Source organism: Jaculus jaculus, chromosome 2 (genome assembly GCF_020740685.1).
Source record: "Jaculus jaculus isolate mJacJac1 chromosome 2, mJacJac1.mat.Y.cur, whole genome shotgun sequence".
NCBI classification, from domain to species: Eukaryota; Metazoa; Chordata; class Mammalia; order Rodentia; family Dipodidae; genus Jaculus; species Jaculus jaculus.
Window position 1 is genome coordinate 82,506,310 of NC_059103.1, and position 25,388 is coordinate 82,531,697.

At 37.8% G+C, this 25,388-nt stretch overlaps 1 protein-coding gene across 2 annotated transcripts in view; it reads left to right on the forward strand.

Moving 5' to 3' along the window:
- Prdm5 (PR/SET domain 5) overlaps window positions 1-25,388 on the forward strand; it is a 171,153-nt gene that overhangs the window by 78,332 nt on the left and 67,433 nt on the right. For both annotated transcript variants that reach the window (XM_045144457.1, XM_045144458.1), the window contains 4 exons: window positions 1,874-1,953; window positions 6,142-6,226; window positions 7,382-7,539; window positions 24,333-24,426. In XM_045144457.1, coding sequence (XP_045000392.1) covers window positions 1,874-1,953; window positions 6,142-6,226; window positions 7,382-7,539; window positions 24,333-24,426 — 417 coding nt within the window. The remainder of the gene's footprint in view (window positions 1-1,873; window positions 1,954-6,141; window positions 6,227-7,381; window positions 7,540-24,332; window positions 24,427-25,388) is intronic.

The following is a 25,388-nucleotide window of genomic DNA, read 5'->3' on the forward strand; positions in this document are numbered from 1 at the left end:
GTAGCAGAGAAAGATCAGAGTAGGAATACGGTTTGGTGTACACGCTGTCGTACTCTAGTGGTGGCAGGAGTAGAGGATAAACTTACAGGAGTGGTTGGAAATGCTGACTTCTGTCCTCTCTTCCTACTGAACTAGCTCATGAGAAAACAAGGGACTGGCCTTGGAAATGGCTACTGTGGGTGATGGGATAGAGCGCTAGAGAATTATGCATGAAAGATGGACAATCTCACATATAGGGAACTAGGAAACATTCAGGATCCCTTTGTGCATATACATGGAGTGATGAAAAAATTTTGGTTGGCTTTGCAGCCCTCTTATTTGTCAGTCATCATGAAAATTTTCTTAGTTATATGATTGTAAGGGTCCAAAAATAACTGAAGAAAGACCCTGGACTCAAAATGTATGTAAAAGCAAAAGGCATTTATTCCGCAGAATCAGCCAGCATGCAGGGGTCAACCATTCATACAACATGGCGACTCTGGGAGGAGCTCGCAGACTACTTTTAAGCACAGCTAGAGGCCTTCTGGCCGCTAGGTCTATGGGGATTCCAGGCAGGCGGGGTAACCCTTTATCATGATTGGCTACGCAGGCAGCAATTTCATTTGTACATCTTTGATCGGTTGCGGCGAAAGGTGCAAAAGGGACATGTCTGGGCATGTTTGGACATGTCTCCAGGACCTGACTCAGCCCCTGGGAGGCTATCTTCTCTGGCCACATGTCAGGGTCACTGTTGAGTAACAGCCCACCCTTTCCCAGACGTTTTGCCTGCCTCGCCCGGAAACTGAAACTTAGGCCTCGTTGGGGTGGCACCTTCCTGAAGTCTGTCATGCTGTCAGTTTGGTCCCTTCAATAACATTTAGTATGCGTTACATAGGTCCATTAGATACATTTGCTGTTAATTTGGATATATTGATACCTTGAAAAATAAGATGAAAATGCATATTTTTCTTTCATTTCTAAATGTTTATTTTTCATAAGCACAGTTCTACAGTAAACGTAACATCGCAATATCATTTTTACTTGCTTTTGCTGTGCTTTAAAATAATAGAGAAGTAGGAGAATGAATGTCATTGAGGTTGGGGCCAGAAAGGTATGGATTGATTCTTGTTTGATTTGGGTGATAGATATAAGGTTCACTATAATATGTGTTTACTTTTTGAGTGCTTAATATCACTCAGTTAAATGCAGAAATCACTTTGTGCTTATTTATGATGGTACAGATGATAACATTATTTACATCACATTAAAATACTTTCTGTTTGCTTTAACCATTATGATATTTGAAATTAGAAAAGGAAAAACAAAACCTTTTAACATAACCACTGCATAAGAAAAACTTGGCCTTTGTATTGACTTGTATAATGGTATGGATTATAGTATAATGAAGAATTATGCTTGACTTAACATTATTCTGCTTATTACTTTATAAAGCATGGCTTATAAAATTTTAATAGTCTAGTATACGAAAGAATAATCTGTGATTTCTATCCTAAAAAATAAAATGAACTACTACTCTGTTGAAATGTAAGCAAAGTAAAGAATAATGTCAATTTATGAATTAATAGATTCAGCTTCTTTTCTCTTATAAATACATTTGAATAATTTTAATTTGGATTTTATTGTTTTGTACATGGAAAAGTAAAATGCCTACTTTGTGTATGTGAAAACTGATAAGCTGAAGAGTTCCCAAATTTAAAAAGAAAGGGTTTAAAGGATATTTAAGCTTTATCAGAGTTTAATGGACATACTTACAACACTGAACAGTATATAATTATAATTTTTTAGAATTATAAATTTTAAAAATGAAATTACATTTGTAGAAATACTGTATCAGACTCGCTTAATTCATGATGCTATTTTATTTGTGTTGTAGGAGATCCTAAGAAAAAGCTCATATGTTCAGTGTGCAATAAAAAGTATTCCTCAGCGTCAAGCCTGCAGGAACACAGGAAGGTTAGTAAGTAAAGATTAATTTTGGAGGCTAAGATATCTCAATGACTAAAAGCACTTGATCTTCAAGCCTGCTGACCAGCATTTCGATTGCTGGCACCCACATAAAGAGGGATGCAAAAGTGGGTCTTATGTCTGCAGTCCCAACAGTGGGTCACAATGTCAGGAGAACAATACTCTGGGCCAACTAGTCTGGACTTCCCAGCAGCAAAGCCACAAGAAGGAACCTGCCTGTAACAAGGTGGAGAGAGAAGACCAACATCCTAATGTTGTCCCCTGACCTTCACATATGCACCATGACACACATGCTCTCATCTACACACACATAAATAATTTTTAAAAAGATGAAATTTCATCACAGCTTAAGTTAAATCTTTTTTTTATTTTTGTTGTCTGCCATGTAAACTTAGTTGGTATTTTATATTGTTGAGATATAGTAGTCTTGAAGTGATAACATATCCTGTGATGAAAAAGTAATGTGCAGAAAAGCAAGCTGCAGCAGGATATTTTGAGTTGTGCTATTATTCAGAGTAAGATGCCATACTTTACTCAATGCTAGGTGTCATGTCTCGTTGAACCCTTCACTTAGAGCACCTATCTTGGTTTCAATATTTTTCAGTTACTAGTTGTTCAAAAATATTGATTAATTATTTAAAATACCTTTTTTCTATTAGGAAGTGGCTGTTAGTTATTAAATGAGTATACATTATAATTTAATCTGGTAAAAAGCAATGGACTGAATGATTTTAAAAAGCTAAAAATAATTGTAATATGAATTACCAATATAATATTTCATTGCATATTTTCTTTCTTTTTTATAAATATATTTTATTTAATTTATTTGAAAGAGAGAAAGAGGCAGAGAGAGAGGGAACGAATGGGCACACCAGGGCCTCCAGCCACTGAAGCGAACTCCAGATGCATGTGCCCCCTTGTGCATCTGGCTTATGTGGTTTCTGGAGAATTGAACTTGGATCCTTTGGCTTTGCAGGCAAATGCCTTAACCGCTAAGCCATGTCTCCAGCCCCATGTTCTCTTTCTTAATGGTGTGATAAAGCAAGGATGTGCATACAGACTTACAAGTCTAAGAAATAAGAGACACAAATGCTATAGTTTATATTTATATTAGAAGAATATAAATTTAATATTTTGTAATAAATTTAGAATTACTATTATTCTGATATGCAAAGTTAAGCTGAAAAGTGCCTACTTTAACAATATTAGTAAGTAGTTGATAGAAGAATAAATAGAGTTAAAATACAATTCAGATTTATATTGTGACAGATGACTTGATGCTCAAAAAATAAAATGCCCCTAATGAAAGCACAATCTTACTTTTATTGTGATTTGTAAAATTAATTTTATCTCTTTGTTAATTCATATTTATGTTATTTTCATATATTTCAAAGTAATTTGGCAGAACTTGAAATTCATATTACTCTTAATCTACTAGCCCCACCCATGTCTGTGAATTGACATATGAGATAGTATGTCTCAAATTGTCTCCTTTTTATTGAGTCATTTTTTTTAAATTTTTTAAATTTTTTTTTTATTTATTTATTTGAGAGCGACAGACACAGAGAGAAAGGCAGATAGAGGGAGAGAGAGAGAATGGGTGCGCCAGGGCTTCCAGCCTCTGCAAACGAACTCCAGACGCGTGCACCCCCTTGTGCATCTGGCTAAAGTGGGACCTGGGGAACCGAGCCTCGAACTGGGGTCCTTAGGCTTCACAGGCAAGCGCTTAACCGCTAAGCCATCTCTCCAGCCCTATTGAGTCATTTTTATCATTTTAAAACACATAATGAAACAGAGACTGGATTGGGATGAAAGTTTTTTTTTTTTTTTTCTGTCAGAATTTTCCATACTATACTAGGCTTCTTTGCTCACTTGTGAAATGATGTGTTGAACTTATTATTATTTTTTGCTTATTTTCTCTCTTAGTGCCATAAATTTTCTTCAGTTGCTAAGTGGTGATTTTATGGGGTTGTTTGAAAACACAACATGCCTCTTGAATTTGTCATTCTCTGTTGTTCTCACATGGGCCTATGCCAATATTCTCAGTAGCATTCTGATTTTATGACTGAAATTACTTTGAAATGATCTTTCAAAAAGCTAAGAAAATAAAAGAAATTTGGCAAAGTGTCAATACTAATGCTGTACTTTTCAGCCCCTTTCTTATCTCTCATTACTACAATAATTTTAAAAGTATAAATTTAATCTGAAAAAAAAATTAAACCTATTAGAATATATTTTTCTAAACATCCTCATATGTAGTTTTTTGACTTATATCTCATGTTGAATAGAGTTTATGTGCAGTATTCATCTTACCAGTGAATGGTATTTAATGACAGTGCTAAATTATAGTATGGTATATTATTTTATATGACTATATTATTACAACGTACATTATGATCTTTACTGAGTTTTAGAATTTTGAATATTACCTTAAAAATCAATGGAGAAAATCTGGAAAGTTTATAAGAGCTTAGCAGGCCCCCACACTGCTTTCTCAGCATCTGGGAGTTGGACTTGATATTTCTGGCTGATCACAATTAGGTGCTCTTGCACCTCAGCCAAAGGTAGAAGCCAGACTGAAGGAAGCGTGTTTTTAGCTGCTGCTGTCTTTTGATGTTTTCACAATGGAATCATACCTGACAGAACCAGAGGAGGTTTCCAACTTTAGACTTACAGTTTCAGAGAATCGGGCCCACGCTACCAGGCCTTGGCTCCCATCTATCCCCATCCCTTTCTTTGCACCCTCCCTCCCATGCCCGCTTAAACTAAGGGGCAGCCCAGTGGTTCACTCTTTACTCATGCATGTGCCAGGTCAAGGTGCTGAGCTTTCACCTTGCAGCATCTAGTTAGTTATTCTGCAGGAATAGACACAATGTTGGCGTTTTGAGGAAGGACCAGCGTTTAGGGTTAAGGTTAGTTTGTCTTAAGGTTAGTGAGTAACATGGCTTCCTCAAAACCACCTGTGAGTCTTTTGGCAAATAGTGTGATGCTTCTGCTCATTGCTATTGTCAGTGTTTTCAGTACAGAGATTCACAACTTGTGTGCCTTTTGGAACTGAATGCATATCTTCTGATGATAAACTGGCCTTCTATTTTCTATACCTATCCAGTTTTACTGGTTGTGGTCTGGGAGGGAAAACACATATAATAGTTACTTGTAACATTTACATTAGCTAATTTAAGTTCTGTTTCAGTTATATTTTTTAAAATATTTTATTTATTTATTTATTTGAGAGAGAGAGAGAGAGATTGTATATGGGTGAGCCAGGGCCTTTTACCACTGCACCTAAACTCCAGACACATGCATCATTTTGTGTATGTTTATGGGGATACTGGGATATTGAACTTGTGTGGGCAGGGTCTACAATAAAGTGCCTTTAACCACTGAGCTATTGTCACAGCCCCTCAGTTATATTTCTAAAAATATATTTTATGTATTTAACAGTGTATCATCATATAAGATGCACATATTTAGTAAAATAGTTATCATAGTAAAACCATTAACATTCATCATGTCACATATTTAACCACCCACAGCCAATATGAAGAACAGCTATCATTTATTCATTTAGTCAGGAGCTCCTGAGTACAAATACACCAGTTTTTATTGTGTCTCTCTCATGTTTTCTTTAGGTCTTTGTATCTATTCATCCTATATATCCAATGATGTGTATTCCCTGACCTGTATCCCTCCATTGTCTTTTATTGTAGCTCCCCTGTCATGTGGAGGAACTTCTGGGTTTGAGCTAAATACTTTAAGAAATCTCTTTGGTAGTCTCTCACTTATATTAATATATTGTCTTTACTACATACATTTAAGTTTAAAATACTGTTGGCTTTTATAAGATGAATATCATTGCCCACTTACATATTCGTTAGTCTAAATTTGTATACAACAAAATAGTTAATATATATTACATATTTAAGTCTTTACATTTAATATGCACACAATTATGTTGCATATTTAATTGGTATGAGTACTTCCCATTAATAAAGTTTATTTTAGACAACATGTTCATTGCATTTTCATTGTATGTAAGATAGTATGAGCAAGTTAAGGCTGAATTAGTGTGGACACTACAGTAGCAATTCTCTATATGTTTGCGGTTTTGCACTGATTCTGTATAATTTAGTAGGCTTTAAGAGTTGATTCAACTGCCCCTTCAATATTTTTCAGATTCATGAGATATTTGATTGTCAAGAATGTATGAAGAAGTTTATTTCTGCTAACCAGCTAAAACGTCATATGATCACCCACTCAGGTAAAATTAGGCCTTTTCATATATATTTGAAATCACTGCAGAAGAATTACTTTGCCTTTTGAGGGAAATTTAAGAGGGTAATTAAAAACCCTGAATCTAATTTCTAGTTTAGTCATGCAATTTTGAACAAGCTACCTAATTCCCTAGGCTGAAGTATATTTATCAAACAAAGATAATTAGCCATCAAAGATATTCAGTCACCATTTAACTTAGTACCTTAGTTTTTTTTTTTTTTTTTTTTTTTTTAATTCTTCAGCTGTTAAGTGATACCTGCCTTTTGTATGAATGTAAGGGTTAAATGAGCTCATTTTTATACTGTCCTAGCATAGTATCTGGCATTTGATTTCTAAGCTAACCTTACATTCTCACTATACTTACAAAAAGGAAAATATTTAATTATGTATTGAGAAAAAAAATGTTACGGCCATAAGTTCATTTCAAGCTAGCTTAAATAATAGGCTGGTTTTAATTATGAAAACAAAAACATCAACTTTGAAAATAATTTTTGCTTTCTGGAGGCCTTTCAAGAATTGAGGATGTTTATAATTTGGAGCAACTGAAATAAGTTGTATATCTACATTGTTTTGAGTTACATGTAAGTTCTTTAGAAATTAAACTCAGTGATAAAATTCTGTTGGCTTCTTGGTATGTTTTGTCTGATTTGCAATATTTTTTTCACTTTAGTTGTCAACATTACATGAACTTTACATAAATATGGATTTTACATGCCTGTCCAAATACTTAGTTCCTGCTGAGAATTGGAAGCTCTGCCTCCGCGGGGCCTGTGTGTCCCAGCAGGAGGGGCTCTGTCATTACCTCTGCCCCTGTCACATCTCTCAGCATTTGGGGCTGTGATCCTGATTTAAATTCACACACATCAGCACATTTTTCATCTGGAAATAGGATTTCTATTTTGAATCTAAAGTTCCTTATATCAAAGCTACCTTTCATTCTCAAAATAGGCCTGTAAAGAAACTAGCATTTCATGTTTCTTCTGTGGGTAGTCATGTACCCAACATAGACTGTGTGGCAGATTCTTAATTGTTTAACCATCTTTAATGTGCTGGTGCATTCGATTTAATTTCTATTGTTTGTTTCTCTTTTCATCCTTTGCTTTTGTATGGATATGAAATTGTCTCCATTCGTTTTTCACAGAAAAGCGGCCCTATAATTGTGAGATCTGTAATAAATCTTTCAAGAGGCTTGATCAGGTGGGCGCCCACAAAGTGATACACAGTGAAGACAAACCATATAAGTGCAGGCTCTGTGGAAAGGGGTTTGCTCACAGAAATGTTTACAAGAACCACAAGAAGGTAAACCTTGCAAATTTTTTTTTTTTTTTAATTTTCTAATCTTCTGATCGGGTTTCAGTTATTTGCTTTTAACCATGTCTGCCTATACATATGTGTATCTGAGTCCTCTAAATTCAATGAATGACTGGAGAACCTCTTGCTTCTACTCATAATCACTAACTTAGACTATAGCTCTTTTTGTCTCCTTTGTGTGGAAACTGTTCTCTTAAGAAAGTGTCATTGAGTGATTAACTCAGTTAAATAACTCTTAGCTGTTTAATCAACTCCAAGAACTCTGGGGTTGTACTAATTGTTATTTATATGTATATACTTTTTTCTTTCATTATTTTTGTTTCTTTTGTTTTGACTTGTCTTCTTTTGTTGGCAGTTCTCACGCTGGTCCAGGCTAACCTGGAACTCACTCTGTAGACCAGGCTGGCCTCAGATTTACTAGTGACTCTCTAGCCTCAGCCACCCAAGTACTGGGGTTAAAGGCATACACTACCATTCACAGCTGCTTTCTTCTCCTTCTCTTCTTCCTCTAACTCTTCCTTCTCCTGCTCCTCCTCCTTCCCCCTTTTCTTCTTTGTTGTTTTGAGGTAGAGTCTCTAGCCCTACCTGGCCTGTAATTCACTGTGTAGTCTCAGGCTGGCCTCCAACTCATGGCAATCCACCTACCTCTGCCTGCCGAGTGCTGGGATTATTCTGGGATTTAAAGGCATGTGACACCACACCTTGGTTCTTTAATGTTTTTGTTTCTTCATGTGTGTGTCTCTGTGTGTGTATGATTCATGCACACATAGGCATGGGCAGATTTGCTCGCCTCATTCAAACATAAGCGTTCTGTGCACACATGTATAGCATCTATAGAACACCAGGTACCCTCCCTCTACCACTCTTCAGCCTCATTTCCTTGAGAGAGAGAGTCTCTCACTGAACCTGGAGCTTACTGTTTTTAGTTAGACTGGCCAATCAACAAGTCCCAGCAATGCTCCTGTCTCAGCCCCACTCAACACTATGGTTACTGACATACACCTTTTTTTTCAGTGCTGAAAATTGAACCTAGGGCTTTTCATGTGGTGGATGAGTGCTCTTCCACTGAGCTTTACTCACAGCCACATGTGCCTGTTTCATGGATGCTGAGGACCAAAGGCGAGTTCTCACGCTTGTTCAGCAAGCACCCTCATTCACTGAGCTATCTCTCTAGTCCCTTCCCTTAAGTTTTGAAACTCCTGTTATTTGTGTTACCTTTTCTCTTCATGTTTGCTAAAGTGTATTTGACAGGTCCGCCCATTTTCCTACACACTTTCTTAGACTTTATGTTAGGTTCTGTTGCAGTCAAGTTTGCCAAAATCAACCAACCAGAGCAGCTTTTGGGAAAAAGGGTTTATTTTGGCTTACAGACTTGAGAGGAAGCACCATGATGGCAAGAGAAAACTGTGGCATGAGCAGAAGGTGGACATCAATCCCTGGCTAACATAAGGTGGACAATAGCAACAGGAGAGTGTGCTAGACACTGGCAAGGGGAAACTGGCTATAATGCCCATAATCCCTCCCCCCTCACACAATACACTGCTTCCAGGAGGCATTAATTTCCAAATCTCCATCAGCTGGGAACCTAGCATTTAGAACACCTGAGTTTATGAGGGATACCTGAATCAAACCATCACATTCTACCCCTGGCCCCCATAAACTGATAACCATCCATGATGTACAATGCAATGCCTTCAGTCCATCTTTAAAAGTCCCATAGTTTTTATCAATTCTAACGATGTTAAAACATCCCCATAATCCAAGGTCTTTTAACTGAGTCACAATACCAAAAAATCCTCCAAGACCCATAATGGCACAGAATAAACACTCACTCTACAAAAGATGGCATTGTGCATAGCACAGAAATATTCAACCAATACAAGATTTAAAACAACCAGGGTGGGCTGGAGAGATGGCTTAGCGGTTAAGCACTTGCCTATGAAGCCTAAGGACCCCGGTTCGAGGCTTGATTCTCCAGGACCCACGTTAGCCAGATGCACAAGGGGGCGCACGCATCTGGAGTTCATGTGCAGTGGCTAGAAGCCCTGGAGTGCTCATTCTCACTCACTCTCTCTCTCTCTATCTGCCTCTTTCTCTCTCTGTCACTCTCAAATAAATAAATAAAAATGAACAAACAAAAATTAAAAAAAAATAAATAAATAAAAATAAAACAACCAAGGCAAACATCAAACTTTGTAGCTCTAAGTCCAACAACTCTAGTCAGTGACAAATCTCCAGATCTGATAATTCTAACCAACAATAAGTCTCCGGGGTTCCAATTCCGCCCCTGTAGCTAGGCTACTCAGAGTCCTGGAAAACTTTATCTGGGGATGGCAGCTCTCCCTGGCAGCCATCTCGTGGTCCCACCATCTCCACTGGGTCTCAGCTGCAAACCACGGTTCATCCTCAGGTCTCCATCGGGTCTCCATCCAGGCATCCAGCAAAGCTGCTCCCTACTAACTCTGGCCATTTCCAAAACACAAGACTGTGTTGCAAATTCAGTGACCCTATCTTTCCTGCATTTTTTATACTCCACAATGCCAAGTAGGGTGCCAGTTTGTTAATTCAGGAGGGGAATAAATCAGACTTTGAAGAACAAGACACTCCTTGAGCACTCAGCCCTCTTCAAAGAGTCTATATTCTTCCTTTTGTCCAAGTGCAGGTCAGCTGGCCCAATCTCTAAGGTTATCATGGCTCATATAATTGCAGTCAATGGGCAGAAGTTTCAGCCCAAAATTTCACTTCCGTGCCATATCCCTCTGTTCACACCAGTCCATTTCTACGCAATGCAACTCTGCACAAACTATCAGAACATGGGTATAACAGCAAGCCTCTCACACAAATTTCTTCTAGCTCAGTCCAGGCAAAGCTCTTTCTCACCCTCATAAGCCAAACCTCACAGTCCATAGTTTTTATTGCATTCAGGTCTTTCAACTCTGACCAGAATAGTCCATTGAGCTATACTTATAGCACTGCAATGCATCTCTTAGGCCAAGGTTTCAAATCCTTCCACATTTCTCTTGAAAATCAGCTCCTAAAGGCAAAAGTCACACAGTCAAGTGTCTAGCAGCAATACCACACTCGGTACCAACCTTACTGTTCCAGTTTAGTTTTCATTGCTGAGAGAAATCATTTGACCAAGAACAAATTTTGGGAAAAGAAAAAAACATTTATTTTGGCTTACAGACTCAAAAGGCAGCTCCATGATGGCAGGGGAAAATGATGGCATGAGTAGAGAGTGGACATCAACTCCAGGCCATCATAAGGTGGACAATAGCAACAGGAGAGTGTGCCAAACACTGGCAAGGGGACACTGGCTGTTATACTCATAAGCCCGCCCCCAGCAATACACTGCCTCCAATGAGGTATTAATTCCCAGATCTCCATCAGCTGGGAATCTAGAATTCAGGAAACCTAAGTTTGTGAGGGATACCTGAACCAAACTATCACAGGTTCCTGTCACTGTCTGTAGTTAAGAAAATCAGCTTTACTTGTACAGTTCCAGAGGCTTCAGTCCATGGCTGCCTGTATCCTTGGCTGTTGGGCACAAGGTGAGCCAGAGTATCATGGTGGGGAGTGCACTGCAAGGGGCAAAGCTGATTACCTCACAGTGATGGGCAGGGAGCCAAAAGAAAGGGTGAGCGGGAGGGGGCTAGGTTTAAAGTCCTTAAAGGGCATTCTTCCAGTGACTTAAATTCTTCCACTAGCCTCCATCTTCTAAAGATTCCTCTACCTCCTAGTAGATACCAACTGGGCCCCATGCCTACAAAACATGATCCTTTGAGGGGGACTTAAGATCCAAAGCACACTAGTCTCTTCTGTACCTTAAAGACACTGTAGGTAGTCTGGAACTCTTATGTGTTCTCTCTTCTTGACAGAAGTCAACTGCATGCATGTTGTGCTGATATATCTCAAGCCACTTCCAAACTTTACGCCTGTCTCTAGAGCTACTCACTGTTCATGGCTGGCCATCTTTTCAGCGGTGCCTTCAGCATGCTGCAGGATGACTCTGATTCTTTTTGCCCAGATAGCTTCTCTTGCATAGTTTTCCTCTCTATGTCAGTGACAAGTAAAGAATTATACAAGTGCCTTTATTCAATCATGGTTCTTTCTTAAAATTAGAAGCCAAATCATGAGGGTTTACAACATATTGTCTCCTTACCTTTGCAACCACCCTTCATATTTTTATTTTTCTGGTGTTCATTAGCAGGGATTGAACTCAGGGCTTTTTCCTTGTTTGGCAAGTGCTCCTTAACTGAACCCACTTGAAGCCCATGCCTTCCTTGACTTTTCCAGTGTTCTGACAAATTATCTTTCCTCTGGATTGCTTTCATACTCTCCTAGTAAGGGTTCTTTGTCTTTATACTGCTTACTATGATCCATCCTGCCAGGTAAGTCACCCCAAAGCACAACTCTGTTATATCACTCCTATACTGTAATATGAGGGTACATGCATATACACCTGTTGCTGTGCATTATTCCATAAATTATGACTTCAATCTACTTCTGCAACTTATCCCTCAATTCTTGGCCCTGGATATAGCTAAAACAACTTGACATTTGCTTTTATTATGCTTGTCTTTTTCTTCAAGCTGTAATCACTTGGATTTTTCTGTGGATTTTTATACATTTAGATTTTATTTAAGGAATGTGTGCAAAGATAGTCAACATCTTAGAAATGCATGTGAAAGTGTTTGCGATGTAACAAATCTTTGCTTATTGATTGTAGTTGATGTATTTTAATAAACTGTTCAACAGTATGTATGCTATCACTTTTAAAGCTAGTTGTTACTTTTTTAACTTGTATTTTATAGGGATTCTAGTGACTTTGTTTATGAGGGATTTTTCAGAGACATAATTATCTTTTTTGAAAGTGCTAAAAATTACGATAGCAATTTTATCTTCTGCCCAAGTAGAAAAAGGGAAGGTAGATTTACTAAAAAATAAACAAGGTTGATTGATTGTGGCTCAGATTGCCTCTGCCTAACTTTTTGCATACTGCCCTTCTGTTTAATTCTAGTACTGTCTGTTTAGGTCAAGGCTGCATTCATTACTACTCCTTTGGAATTACATGACTGTAAAAAATTATCTGGCTAGCTTCCTGTTCAGTCTCTGGAACTCTCTTAATCCTTTCTTTGATGAAACTGATCTACCCACATTTATGAGTTTTTCACAGTTTGGCTTATGTTATATACCATATGGGAATTTGGCAAAGGTTCTTTGCACCATCTCTCATACTTTTCATCCATAAATCATATGTAAGTAATAATGATGTCTTTGGAAGGATAGAAACCATGATGGCTGTAATTTACAAAGTGGAAAGCACATTCAATCCCTTTGCCCCAAACAAATGTGTTTCTTACTGTGTTATGATCGTAGTATATGTTTAGTATGGTCATGTAAAAGTGTCTCAAATATTCAGACTCATAAGTCAGTGACTCCACCTTCACTTGCATCATTACTCATTAAAGGGTCCTTTAGGAAAGGACAAAACCAGAATATGTTAAGAAAATAAGAAAAAATTCTGTGACCCAGTCTGATCCTCATAATATAGCATTCCCAAGGCCTGTTTTAAGTAAAGTATTCTTTTGTCTTTTTGAGCATATAATCAATGCATTTCAATATGCTTCTTTTCATATTTAAGGTCAATTCTCTTGAAATGTTTCAGTTTTCTCCTATAGGGGATGCTGTCATTCTTTATGATTCTGATGGTGTATAATGATATTTTGAAAGGATGATTTCATCATCTTGTCAATTCTGTAGGCAGTAGGTCAAAATTCGTTTTTCATCTCCGTCATCCTTTGTGATATTTATTTGACCTGATTCAGACTTCCGTGGCAAGCTATAGCTAAAATGAAGCCATCTATCTGGATCCAGTTATATTTTGATTATTTAAATCATAATTTGACATTTTAGAACCATAGGAGACAGAAGCAGCTGGCCAATTAGTTGTTTTACTCCATTTTTTCCCCCAATGAAACTTAAGACAAAGCATTAAGGAGAAAGCACATGGTACTTCTCTCCTCCTGTAGGATGGTTGATTAGATGCATCCAGCAGTCCTTGTTTGTAGTGTTGGCTCATTGCTAGATATGATAGAAATGAGAACAGAGAATTTTCCCCTGAAGATTATCACAGTCAAGGTGTTCAGCCTGTCCATCACTTGACATAGTTATCTTGTTTGTTTGTTATGTATAGGGGTAATATCTAGATCTGTTCTTTTCATCTTAAGTGTTTTCACTACAAAAAAAAAATGGTCAAATGATATGAAGTAATGATATGTTAATTAACGTGATTTAGTTACTCCACAATGTGTACACATATCAAAACATATTGTGTAACATAAATACATATTTTGTAAATTAAAATAAAATAAAGATCTGCACTTTCAGCAGTTTTAAGGTATGTTTTAAGGTATGTTTTAAGGTATGTTTTAAGGTATATCATCTGTATTCATCTTTACTGTGTGCTCTTTCTATAACATCATTCCAGTTTCCTATCTTCTCTTCCTGTCACTTCTACCCACATCCCCTGTCAACCACCCCATCCTCTTTGTTTTGTAAGTCTGACATTTTCAGATTCCCCTTGTAACTTTACATAATCTTTGCCTACCTTGATGACTTAATTTTATTTAGCATAAGGTCCTAACTTTTCTGAAGACTTTTTTTTACCCTGAGATAAATACTTGGCTTGTAGCCCATTGGCAAATCAGTGAAGTCCTTTTATTCTTAACAGAGGAAAACTCCTTCCCAGCTTTCTTCAACTGACCTGTCTGATCAAGTGTCTGCTCATGGCCTGACCTTCCCACAACCACAAAGGAAATAGGTTAGAAGAGTAGGAACTAACTTCATTATTTTGTAATTGTACTTAAAATTTTGGGCACTTTTTATTTTTAAATAGACGCCACATGAAAATAGCACCTCACATCATACATGAATGCATGATAAATCAGCTCTGCCGTGTAGTGTGTAATTCTTATCTCACCCGCTTCCCCTCACCACAGTCGCCATCATCTATCAAGTGAATGTACTTCTGAATGCTCTCCAACAAATTATTTAATTTATTATTAATATTTACAAATTCTTTGTTTATTATTACCTCATCTACCATGGTATTTGAAGCACTGTGATTATAATAACTGGAGTATATTTTATTGAATTAATGAAACACAGTCTTATCCTTTAGATAATTTAGTTCCCAGTTTGTAGTGAGTTTCAGTATAAAAATTAGAGATGAGAAAGTGAGTGTGCTTTGTGCTGCTATAACAGAATTCCCTCACCTGGGTGGCTCAAGTAGCAAACATTCATTCTTCATCATTCAGGAGGCTGCATAGTTGATCAGAGGGCTGGTAGCTTCTTGTGTTCTCACATGGCAGAAAGTTTAGAGACTGGGGTTTCAAGTTCTCAAAGATCTTCGTCACAAACTCTGCTTCCATTCAGGAAGGCTTCACTTTACAACATAATTACCTCACAAAGACCCCATCTCTTAATAGTACCCCTCGGGAGTAAGGATTCTACACAGGAATTCAGTAGAAGTGCATAAATACTGCAGTGAGGGCTGGAGAGATGGCTTAGCAGTTAAGGCATTTGCCTGCAAAGCCAAGGGCCCAGGTTCAATTCCCCAGGACCCATGTTAGCCAGATGCACAAGGAAGTGCACACATCTGGAGTTCATGTGCAGTGGCTTGGAGGCCCTGGCATGCCCATTTTCTCCCTCCCTCCCTCTATCCCCCCCCCCCCGTCTCTCTCTCTCTCTCTCTCTCTGTCTCTCTCTTTCTCTGTCAAATAAATAAATACTTAAAAAAAATACTGCAGTGAGAATTAGTGGTTGGGGAGCACAGTCAGGGATGGAGTCGGAATTGATAAATTAGAATCTGAATGCAAAGATGGAATGAGATGCCAGTTAATGGTTGAAAGTTGCAAATAAATGCCATTGTTAGGTAAGATGTGAGGTTTCTATGTGAAATATTTTACAAAAAGCAACTCTACAACTACTTATATGAAGCCTTTTGCTATGCAGTCACTAAATTTATTCTCCACTCTTTCATTCTGACAGACTACCTCATGTCATAATGAGGAGGTCCTTTTTATATCACCTTCATTTTTCTACCTACCCCTCACCCCACCAAGTTTGGTTGACTTATCTTCTAGCTCATAATTCCCATTAGAAGAAGACTAAATGAAAGAAGACTGGGAAGAGTCCCAGATGAGGTTATGTTGAGCTCAGTGTGCTGGTGAAAACTTCCCAAAGCAAGTGGGAGTTTAGCATGAGGGCAAGTAACATCTTAGTGTGGATCTTTACTACAAGCCTGCTAGTGTGTCTTTTTGACATTGCAGTATGGTATTGTCATCTAAACATGTGCTGGGCTGCATTCAGAACTCTCCTGAGGGGTGTGGTCAGTAGGCCAGGATGGAAGCCCCTGAACAAGGAAATGAATTTTAAATTATACCAATAATTCTTTGTGAGCAGGTAATAGAATTTAAAAGTTGAGTTAAATTAAGGGAAAATTAACGTATCTTTGAAGAAGAGATATTCTTTCTTACATATCAATGTAGAAATACCAGATAGATCAGTTATCTTGGTAATATGAGCATTAGTTACTTAACTTAGTATTAGCATTATGAGTTTAGTTACTTATCTTAGTTACTTACGTTGTTACTGTGACCAAATACTTGACAAGAAGTAAATTAAGGGAAGAGAGGTTCCTATCAGCTCACAGTTTGAGAAAGCACAACCCCCTCCCCCCAATGGAGAAGGCACAGTAGACTTCATGGTATGGGGAAGATGTTGCTGGGACTCCTCACATCTCCACAGACTTGTAAAGTGGGGAATATATAGGAAGCTGGACTACAAATTCTCAAGCTTCCCTCTAGTGATCCACACCCTCCAGCAAGACTCTGCCTCTGAAAAGTTCCAAGTCTCCCCCATCAGTCCCACCAGTTGGGTAGCAGATATTCAAATACATGAGCCTATGGGGCACATTTCAAATTGAAATCACAATACATGAAAATGCCACAGTGGACCGATGAAAACCAAAAAGGTACTGCGTGCACTAACCAAAACATTCTAAAGGACAATGTTTTCAGTAGAAAATAATTCTTGAACCTAAGATCTCATCTTGGGTGTTCTATATTTGAAATGAGAAACTGAGTCTAAATTTTTATCTTTTGACCTTAGTTCATACCTATATGACTTAGAAAAATAGATAAGCTTTAATGAACATTTCATTAAGATGTTCCTCTCACAGTGTGGCATTTCAGATGCTTGGTATGTACACACACACACATTCATGTGCATATTTTAATACTGATCTCTGTGTCTGCCTATGTTTCTGTTTTTGCCTGATCAAGTGTTAACCAAATGTTTGGCATTCTACATTCAATATCACTAAAAGCATAGGAGATATAAAGGGAATAGAAAGGGAGGGAGGGGGTACCTAATAGGATGGTATTGTATATATGTAAGTAGAAGAACAGATTAATGGGGATGTAAAGGTCTCAGTGAAGTCAGAAAAGATTGAGTAAAGGAAAGGTGGAAGGAGGGCTAGTCAAAATCTAAGAGGATATAAATAAGTCATATGGAAACCCACTCTTTTGGATAATGGAACACTCAGGAGCCATAGCTTGTTACCAGAAATATTTCAGTGCCAGGGATGGGCTCCCTTCCAGTGAATTGGTGGCTGGGGAGGTCCTGGATGCCCCCCAAACATTACAGGCCATTGCCAAGGCCCTTGTTTCCCACCAGGAATAGATGGTAAGACCCTTTTGCTGGGCTGCAGGGTCACTGAGAAACCCTGTTGGAGCTAAGCTGAAAAGCTCCTCTATGTAGACAAACTGACAGAAAGCTGGAGAAAAAGCCATGCTGCATGCAGCTCAATGGGAGAGAGAGAAATCACCAGTGAAGATACTCAACATTGTACACTGCAAGCCTTGTATTTGGCCACCTAGTCCAAATGAACCAACAGGTACAATAGTGGCATGTCTTATGGGGGAAACCAATAGCCCTCTAATTTGACTGGAGGCCCACCCCATTGGAGGGTATACATCCCTGATACTGAAAACCTACAACGGTGTTAGTCATGAGTCCTAGGAGTGTAACATCTGCTGCTGTCTGGCTAAAAGTATATACTGTGCTCACCAAACTCCCCAGTAAACACTTCTCTTACCACTCATACCCATACATTAATGCTACTCTCACTTTTGGCTAGAGAACCTTCTCTTTTCAGATGCCAGTGACCTTGGGATGATTCAGGAGGCACCATGGTGCTGAGATGAAGTGACAGAGGAGTGCTCAGTACTGAAATATCTCAATTACACCTTCCATGGCTCAGGGTCCATTGCGGAAGAGGTGGTGGAAAGAATGTAAGAGCCAAAGGAAGGGTAGGACTCCTTACAACGTGCTGCTCCAGACACTAAATGGCCTGGATATCCATGATCTCACAGTGCCTGATACTACCTATATAAGACCGTCATAATAAGAGGAAAAGATGATGACATCAAAATAAAAGAGAGACTGATTGAGAGGGGGAGGAGATATGATAGAGAGTGGAGTTTCAAAGGGGAAAGTGGGGGGAGGGAGGGGATTATCATGGGATATTGTTTGTAAGTATGAAAGTTGTCAATAAAAAATTATTAAAAAAGGAAACTTGTACTTTTTAGATTACATTCGCCACTTTAAGAACTGGCATTAAGGTTTGTACAGTTAGTTCTTTCCTACTGCTACTTGTCAATTTGTACTTTAGGAATGTACTTATTTTCTTTGTAGATAGGACAAAAGTCATAAAGACAAAACTATCCATTTACTTAGTTACCCTAACTAGAAAAAAGCATACACTAGAATAGTTAACATAGTTCCTATGTGTTTTGACATTTGAATTGTTAAATTTCGATTGCTGTTTTTCACGCATAGAATACTTAAACTACTGTGATGGGTCTGAGAGCTCTGTCTTCATGATAAGCCAGGTATATGATGTTTCTGTATATTTAGCTTCACTTTAGAAGAGGAAACATTTGTTCTGTATGAATCTAAAAATTAATAAACAGTGGCCATCTCAAAGAGCTAGAATTTTTCATTTAACAGTCAAATCAGCCAGTGTGGGAGGTCATGTCTTAACTAGACACATCATTGAGTACTGACACAAAATGATGCAGAAGGGAAAGTTTCCTGAGCAGGAATCTATCAATAGCTATCTTCCAAGGCTTTTTCTTAAAATGCCTTGTTCTTGCATCAGCCCAGCCTCAGTCATGATGACAGATGTGGGGTCTCAATAGTTGGCTCCCCGGCAATGTGGCTTTATGCCAATGGGACTGTGATCTTCAGGAAGTAGAAAGTTAGGCTTGGTTGTGCAAAGCTATATATGGTTCCCCAAGAATGCCACCAAAACTTAAACTCTTTTCTGTGTGGAGCGAGCTGCCCATTACTATACTAACTTGAAGAAACTGAATTCTTCAGTCTCTCTGTAGTTTCTTTTTCTGAGGAAGAGTTCTTTTAAAGAAGCCAGCTATAAACCAGACAATAAATATTTTATCCATAGACCTTGTAAGCAAGTAGATAATACATTTTATTTAGCTTTAGGCTTAGTTTGTTGCCCATTGTTATAGAAGGATGCTTACAATATTCAGGTTTGAGGCATCACTAACCAAACACTTTTTAGTTTTTTACTTTTCTTCAAAAAGAAAAACAATCCTAACAATCATTTCTGAAGTATCTTTGATTCAGCTTATGATTAGTTAGTAATTTCCCCTCATTGTATGATAGTTCTTTTTTTTATACTACACAAAACCACAGGTAAAATTACAATGTCAGTTAATGTTATTACTATGGGGAACTACAGACTATTAAATTAAGTTAACTGAACAGTTTGTTTCTTTTCTACATCAGTAGTAATCAGCCTTTCCATAAAAGAAATTGGTATATGGAAAGATACAGGCAGACATAGTGGTACACACCTTTAATCCCAACTCTCGGGAGACAGAGGAAAAGGAGACTACATGGTGAAGTCCAGGTCAACCTGGGCAAGACCCTACCTTAAAAAAAAAATTATTTCATAACCAGTTAACAAAGTAGTTCATTTGTGATATTGGCAGATGGTTGGATGGCTGGTGTCATCAGTGACCTTGCATTTGAATAAAGGAGATGATATAGCTTGAGGCTCATTTGATTAATAAATCAGCAAAAAGTTTGACACTCTTTAAGGGTGAAAAATGTATTGATAAGACACCTTTCAAAGCCTTAATTTGGGGCTGGAGTTGTAGCTCAGCACCTAAGTGTGCTTGCTAGCAAAGCCTAATGCCCCAGGTTTGATTCCCTAGTATTTACATAAAGCCAGATGCAGAAAGTGTCACACACACATCTGGAGTTCATTTGCCATGGGAAAAGTCCCTGGTGTGCCCATTCTCTCTCTTCTTCTTCCTCTCTCTCTCTGATTGCAAGTAAATAGATAAAAATATGTTAAAAACAATTTCACTTTGTGCTTGTAAACTGTATCATGAAAACTCACATTCTATGTCTACAATATATAAGAATCTGGCTGTAATGTTTCTTAAAGAGCTAGCTGCGCAGGGTCTTCCTGTCAAGTGTACCTACTGCTAAAGCTTCCTTACGTTACTTCCACATGGATTTTGGTGCTGAACTAGCCCTGGCAACAGTACTTACTGACCTGGATATGTAATATGTGCTTACTACCTGAAGTATACCTTTGGCTTATGGCCAGTAAGTTAATTACCACAAACTTTGTAATTCCTGTTATTGTTATTATTGTTATTAACCCTAGATTTGGAAAAGAGAATAATTTTTGATGGAATATATTCTTTTAGAAGATTGCTCTAAAACAATAGTTTGTTTTTTTTTTTTTGTAATAGTGCCCACCTGTAGAAAATCCAAATATACAAAGAAAAATAAGAGAAGGAAGCAAACATTCTGTCAAATGCTTCTTTCTTCTTTCTTATGAAAATGCTCCTGATGCTTTGTATGTTTTCTCAATCTCCATTCTAAGTGAATGTATGCATACAGCTTAAATGAATTCTCTCTATATATTTACATTTTTGCCTATCCCTATTGTGGTGGTTTGAATGTAAAATACCACATATGTTTGTGATTAAGCCTCATACTTAATCCCCAGCTGGTGGAGACTTTGGGAGGTGGAGTCTTGATATAAGAGAGTTGCTCTGGGGCAGGTCTTGGGATTTTATATTAGAGCCCTGCTTGCCAGCAAGCTCACTCGACTTCATTTCTGCTGATATGTAAATGTAACCTAGACTTCCTGCTCAGGCTTGTCATACTTTCTCCACCATGGTGAAATGTCCCTTGGAACTGTAAGCTGAAATAAACCCTTTCCTTCTATGAGCTGTCTCTGGTTGGCTGTTTTATCCCATCGTTGAGAAGGTAACTGCTATAACTGTTGATACTCATTAACATATTATAGATTGTTTCCCTTATTAAATAAGTATAAGTGTATTTCTGTCCTCCATAATTCATTTAACTACATTTATATCTTGAATAACAACCTAGGATTTTTTCCTTCTTAGACAACTTTTTTTTCTGAAAGTTTCTCAGATGTATTTTTTTTTTAAATTTATTGTTAATGTTTTGTTTTTTTGAGGTGGGGTCTCACTCTAGCCCATGTTGACCTGAAGTTCACTATGTAGTCTCAGGGTGGCCTCGAACTCATGGTGATTCTCCTACCTCTGCCTCCCGAGTGCTGGGATTAAAGGCGTGTGCCACCACACCTGGCTCCAGATGTATTTTTTAAGAGAGGGTAGTCAAGGGGTATTTACTTTCTCATTTAGGTCTAGAAATCTTTGTGCCATTCTGAAAACTTACATTCCCAGTTACAGTATTTGAGAGTGCTTACTCTTTGTCCATTAGCACACCCTGAATGGTTTCCTTTCTCTTTGGCCATCTGATAGACAAGTAGTGCTTCATTTTTAACTTTTCATTCTTTGCTTTTGTCATGAATTGCAGAGATACCTTGTAGTCATAATTCTATCCATGTTATCCAGGATTGAATGTTACTGCCACGTACACATTTTTTTTTTATCACACGTGAATGTGGTATGTATGTGTGTGTGTGTGTGTGTGTGTGTGTACGCTTATATATGTGTGGCATGAATGCCTGCTAGCAACTGTGTCTCCTTATCACCCTCCCCCTTAATTCATGAGAATCTCTCTCCTGGAACCTCGTGCTCACCAATTGGCTAGCTGGAAAGCCATACGTAGGCCCCCATGCTAGTGGAGCAAGCACTTTCCTCAATGAGCCATCTTCACAGCACCCTGGTAGACTTATGGGATAAATGTACATTTCTTCAAGTCTCCCCAGGAGATGCAACATAATATAGACCTTTTCCAGGAGGTTCCTGTGTTAGTCTTCCAAGTACCTGCCCTTCTTCCCTCATATGAGCAGTTTTCTCTAACACCTCACCTTCTCAGGTAGAATTCCCTTGACTTCATATTTTTAGCCATTCTTCCCCATCCCCTAAAGCACTTACTGTTTTATTTTCTACATAGTATGTATCCATTTCTGATACAGTCAACATTTCTATCATTTGCTTGATCTTCCACATAGGATAAAAGCCTCAGGATGGCAGCCACTTTTGTCATTTTTGCTCACTGCTGTATCCGTAGCATCTGAGCTAGGACGAGCGCATAACAGGGTAAACCCTAGCAGAAAAATGAGAAAGAACTTTTGGGGGAGCTCTCCTTTCACCAATTTTCATATGGACTTTTATCTTTTCTTACTAGTGGGCCATAACTCTTACTTTTAGCAATGCTAAAATTTTATTTCATGTTGCAAATATTTTCTTTGTTGGTCAATAAAGATTTTTTTTGCTTTATAGTTTTAATTTTTCACTCAAATGTTTAGTTTTCTGTCAGTTTAGAAGATCTTTTCCCATAGAAAAATTATTTTAAATTGCTTATGTTAGTTTAGCACATTTGAAGTTTTATTTTTCACCTTAAAATTTGATTAAGTCAGGCATGGTGAAACATACCTATAATCTCAGCACTCAGGAATCAGGGCAGGAGGATCATTTCAAGTTCAAGGCCAGCCTGATCTACATAGCATATTCCAGGCCAGCAAAGACTATATAGTAAGACCCTACTTCAAGAAACATAAGTAAGTAAGTAAGTAAGTAAATAGCTAAATTGATGTAGTGTTTATCCTATTGTGGTAAATGAACATTCGATTCAACTTTAATTGCCACCAAACATTTTAGTATTCTTCTATTCTTCTCTTACTAGTTTGGAGCACCATATTCCTGTACTGAATTGTCATATATTTTTTGGTATCAAAGATACCTATTTTGGGGGCTAGAGACATGGCTTAATGGTCAAGCTACTTGCCTGCAAAGCAAAAAGACCAAGGTTTGATTCCCCGGGACCTACATAAAGCACACCCACAAGGTGGTGCATGCAGCTAGAGTTTATTTGCAGTGGCTGAAGACCCTGGCATGCCCATTCTCTCCCTGTGTCCCTCTATATATCTACCTCTTTCTCTCTCTTGCAAATAAATAAAATAAAATAAAATTTTCAAACATTTAAAAATATATTTTTTTATTTTATTCATCTGTGTAGTATCATTTTTATTTTTGTTGCTAAATACTATATGTAAATATATTTAATTTAATTAATCATGCCATTAAATAATTGCTTCTTTCATCTTTTATGTTACTCACAGCTGAAACAATCATGGTGAACCCTTTCTTACAACATGTTTTATTGTGGTATTTTAATTACTGTATTGTCTGGTAAATGAAAATTAATGTCAATAAGCTCTAAATAACTGACTTGCCTTTACAATGTTCCCTGCATTTTTGTATCATTTATATCATAAAAATTCATCAGTTATATAACTTGTGTTATTTGATGGTTTTTTAAAACATTTATGAGCCTTAGATAATCTTGCCATCTATGTTGACTAAGATTTTATTCACCAGTTTTGCCAATGTATTTAACCTGATAAGTAATGGAAGCAGATGAAATGAACACACTTGGCTGTTTTTGAATTTTAGATTGAATGGTTATTTTGTGCTTAATTTCAGTATATTTTTGTCTGTGAATACCATAGAGTTTAATACCAGTAGTACTAGCTTTATTTAAGCTGTTTGGGCTCTGACAGGTTTCTGAAACTTATAAGCCTTAGTTTTTTTTTCATCTGTAAAGTTGTGAGAATAATAATAGCATTTTCTTCTTTGTTGACTTATTCTTGGTATCAAAGAATCCTATGAAGTGTTCAGCATAGCATTGGATGAAAACTTAGTATTTAATGAACATTGCCTGCTTACATAGTCATAACAAGAGTAGATGGTGTGTTGTAACTTTGGGGCAAAGCAGCACTGAAGACTGAAGTTTACTTAGAAGCACTCAGTTAGTTTAGGGAAAGGAGAAACTGTCCCTTGCAAAGGTCAGCCTTGCCTGTGTTGAACACAGTCACAGGGCCAACTTGGCCAGAGCTGGAGCACACTTAGTCTTTTAGAGAAGTTGCACACCTCTTTGCACTGCAAAGTAGATCCAGAGGAATCTTGGTGTATACTTAGATTAGCAATCTGAGATAGTAAGAGCAATGTTCTTTGCAATTGGTGAAATAGCTCATAACTGGGAGAGTTTGACAGTGCCCACATTTACTTCTGTGAACACAGTGTGTCTGTGCTCACCACTGCAGGGCTACTGAAAGAAGCAAGATGCTATCGACCTTCGTTTTGTTCCTTTCACATTGTGGACCAAGGTCTGGCTTCTGTAAGGAAGAGTCATTTGTCATTTTCCTGACTCAGAGTGTGTTTCTTCTACAGACCCACTCTGAAGAAAGACCATTCCAGTGTGATGAATGCAAAGCTTTGTTCCGCACCCCATTTTCCCTGCAGAGACACCTCTTAATCCACAACAGTAAGTCACAATCCAGGTTACTGAGAACAGATGGAATCACTTCATACATACCGTTAGAACCTGGAGAGTTTAGGCATCCCAGATGTGCAAATGGGAGGAGTTAGATGATCCACTTTCAAACAAGAAGAGCACTAGGAGGGGTTAAATGAGCTACTTTTAAACAAGTGCACCGAGGAGGGGTTAGATGACCTACTTTAAAACATAAAAATGGACTGGTAATTCTGCCCTATACCCTTCTTGCTTTTTTTTCTTACAGTAATATTTAAGCATTTTTAATTTTTTAAAATTTATTTGACAGAGAAAGAGGGAGGGAGACAGAGAGAGAGAGAGAAAGAGAGGAGAGAGAATGGGCGTGCCAGGGCCTCCAGCCACTGCAAACAAACTTCAGACAAGTGTGCCCCCTTGTTCATCTGGCTAACGTGGGTCCTGGGTAATCAAACCTGGGTCCTTTGGCTTTGCAGGCAAATGCCTTAACTGCTAAGCCATTCCTCCAGGCCATATTTAATCATTTTATGAGATATTTTATATCTTAAAACATACCCTAGAGTGAGTAAGCAATCTTTGACCTTTCTTTTGAAGGAGACATTTTTATCCTCTTACCTGTAATGATTGAAGAAAATGTATGTCCTGTAGGATTTTAGCACAGAGGCTTAATTAGGGGTGCAACAGGTTATATGCACAATTTAACAGCTGATTTGAGTATTGAGAAGATGTAGACCCTAAGAAACATCATACCACAATCAGGGGCCCTGTTCTTTGTATTTACTTTGGCAGGGAATTTTTGTTGTTTTGGATTTAGTCCACAGAAACATAGATCTTACTTTTGAGATAATCAATAGAAAATTCTAAGTGGGAAGTTTCTACTTCTGCTTAAAAGAAAATTTCTAAGGAAAGTAAGACAATTTTGACAATTGTTTGTACAGAACAGTACCTGGGACAAAATTTTCTGGGTCAAATTGGTC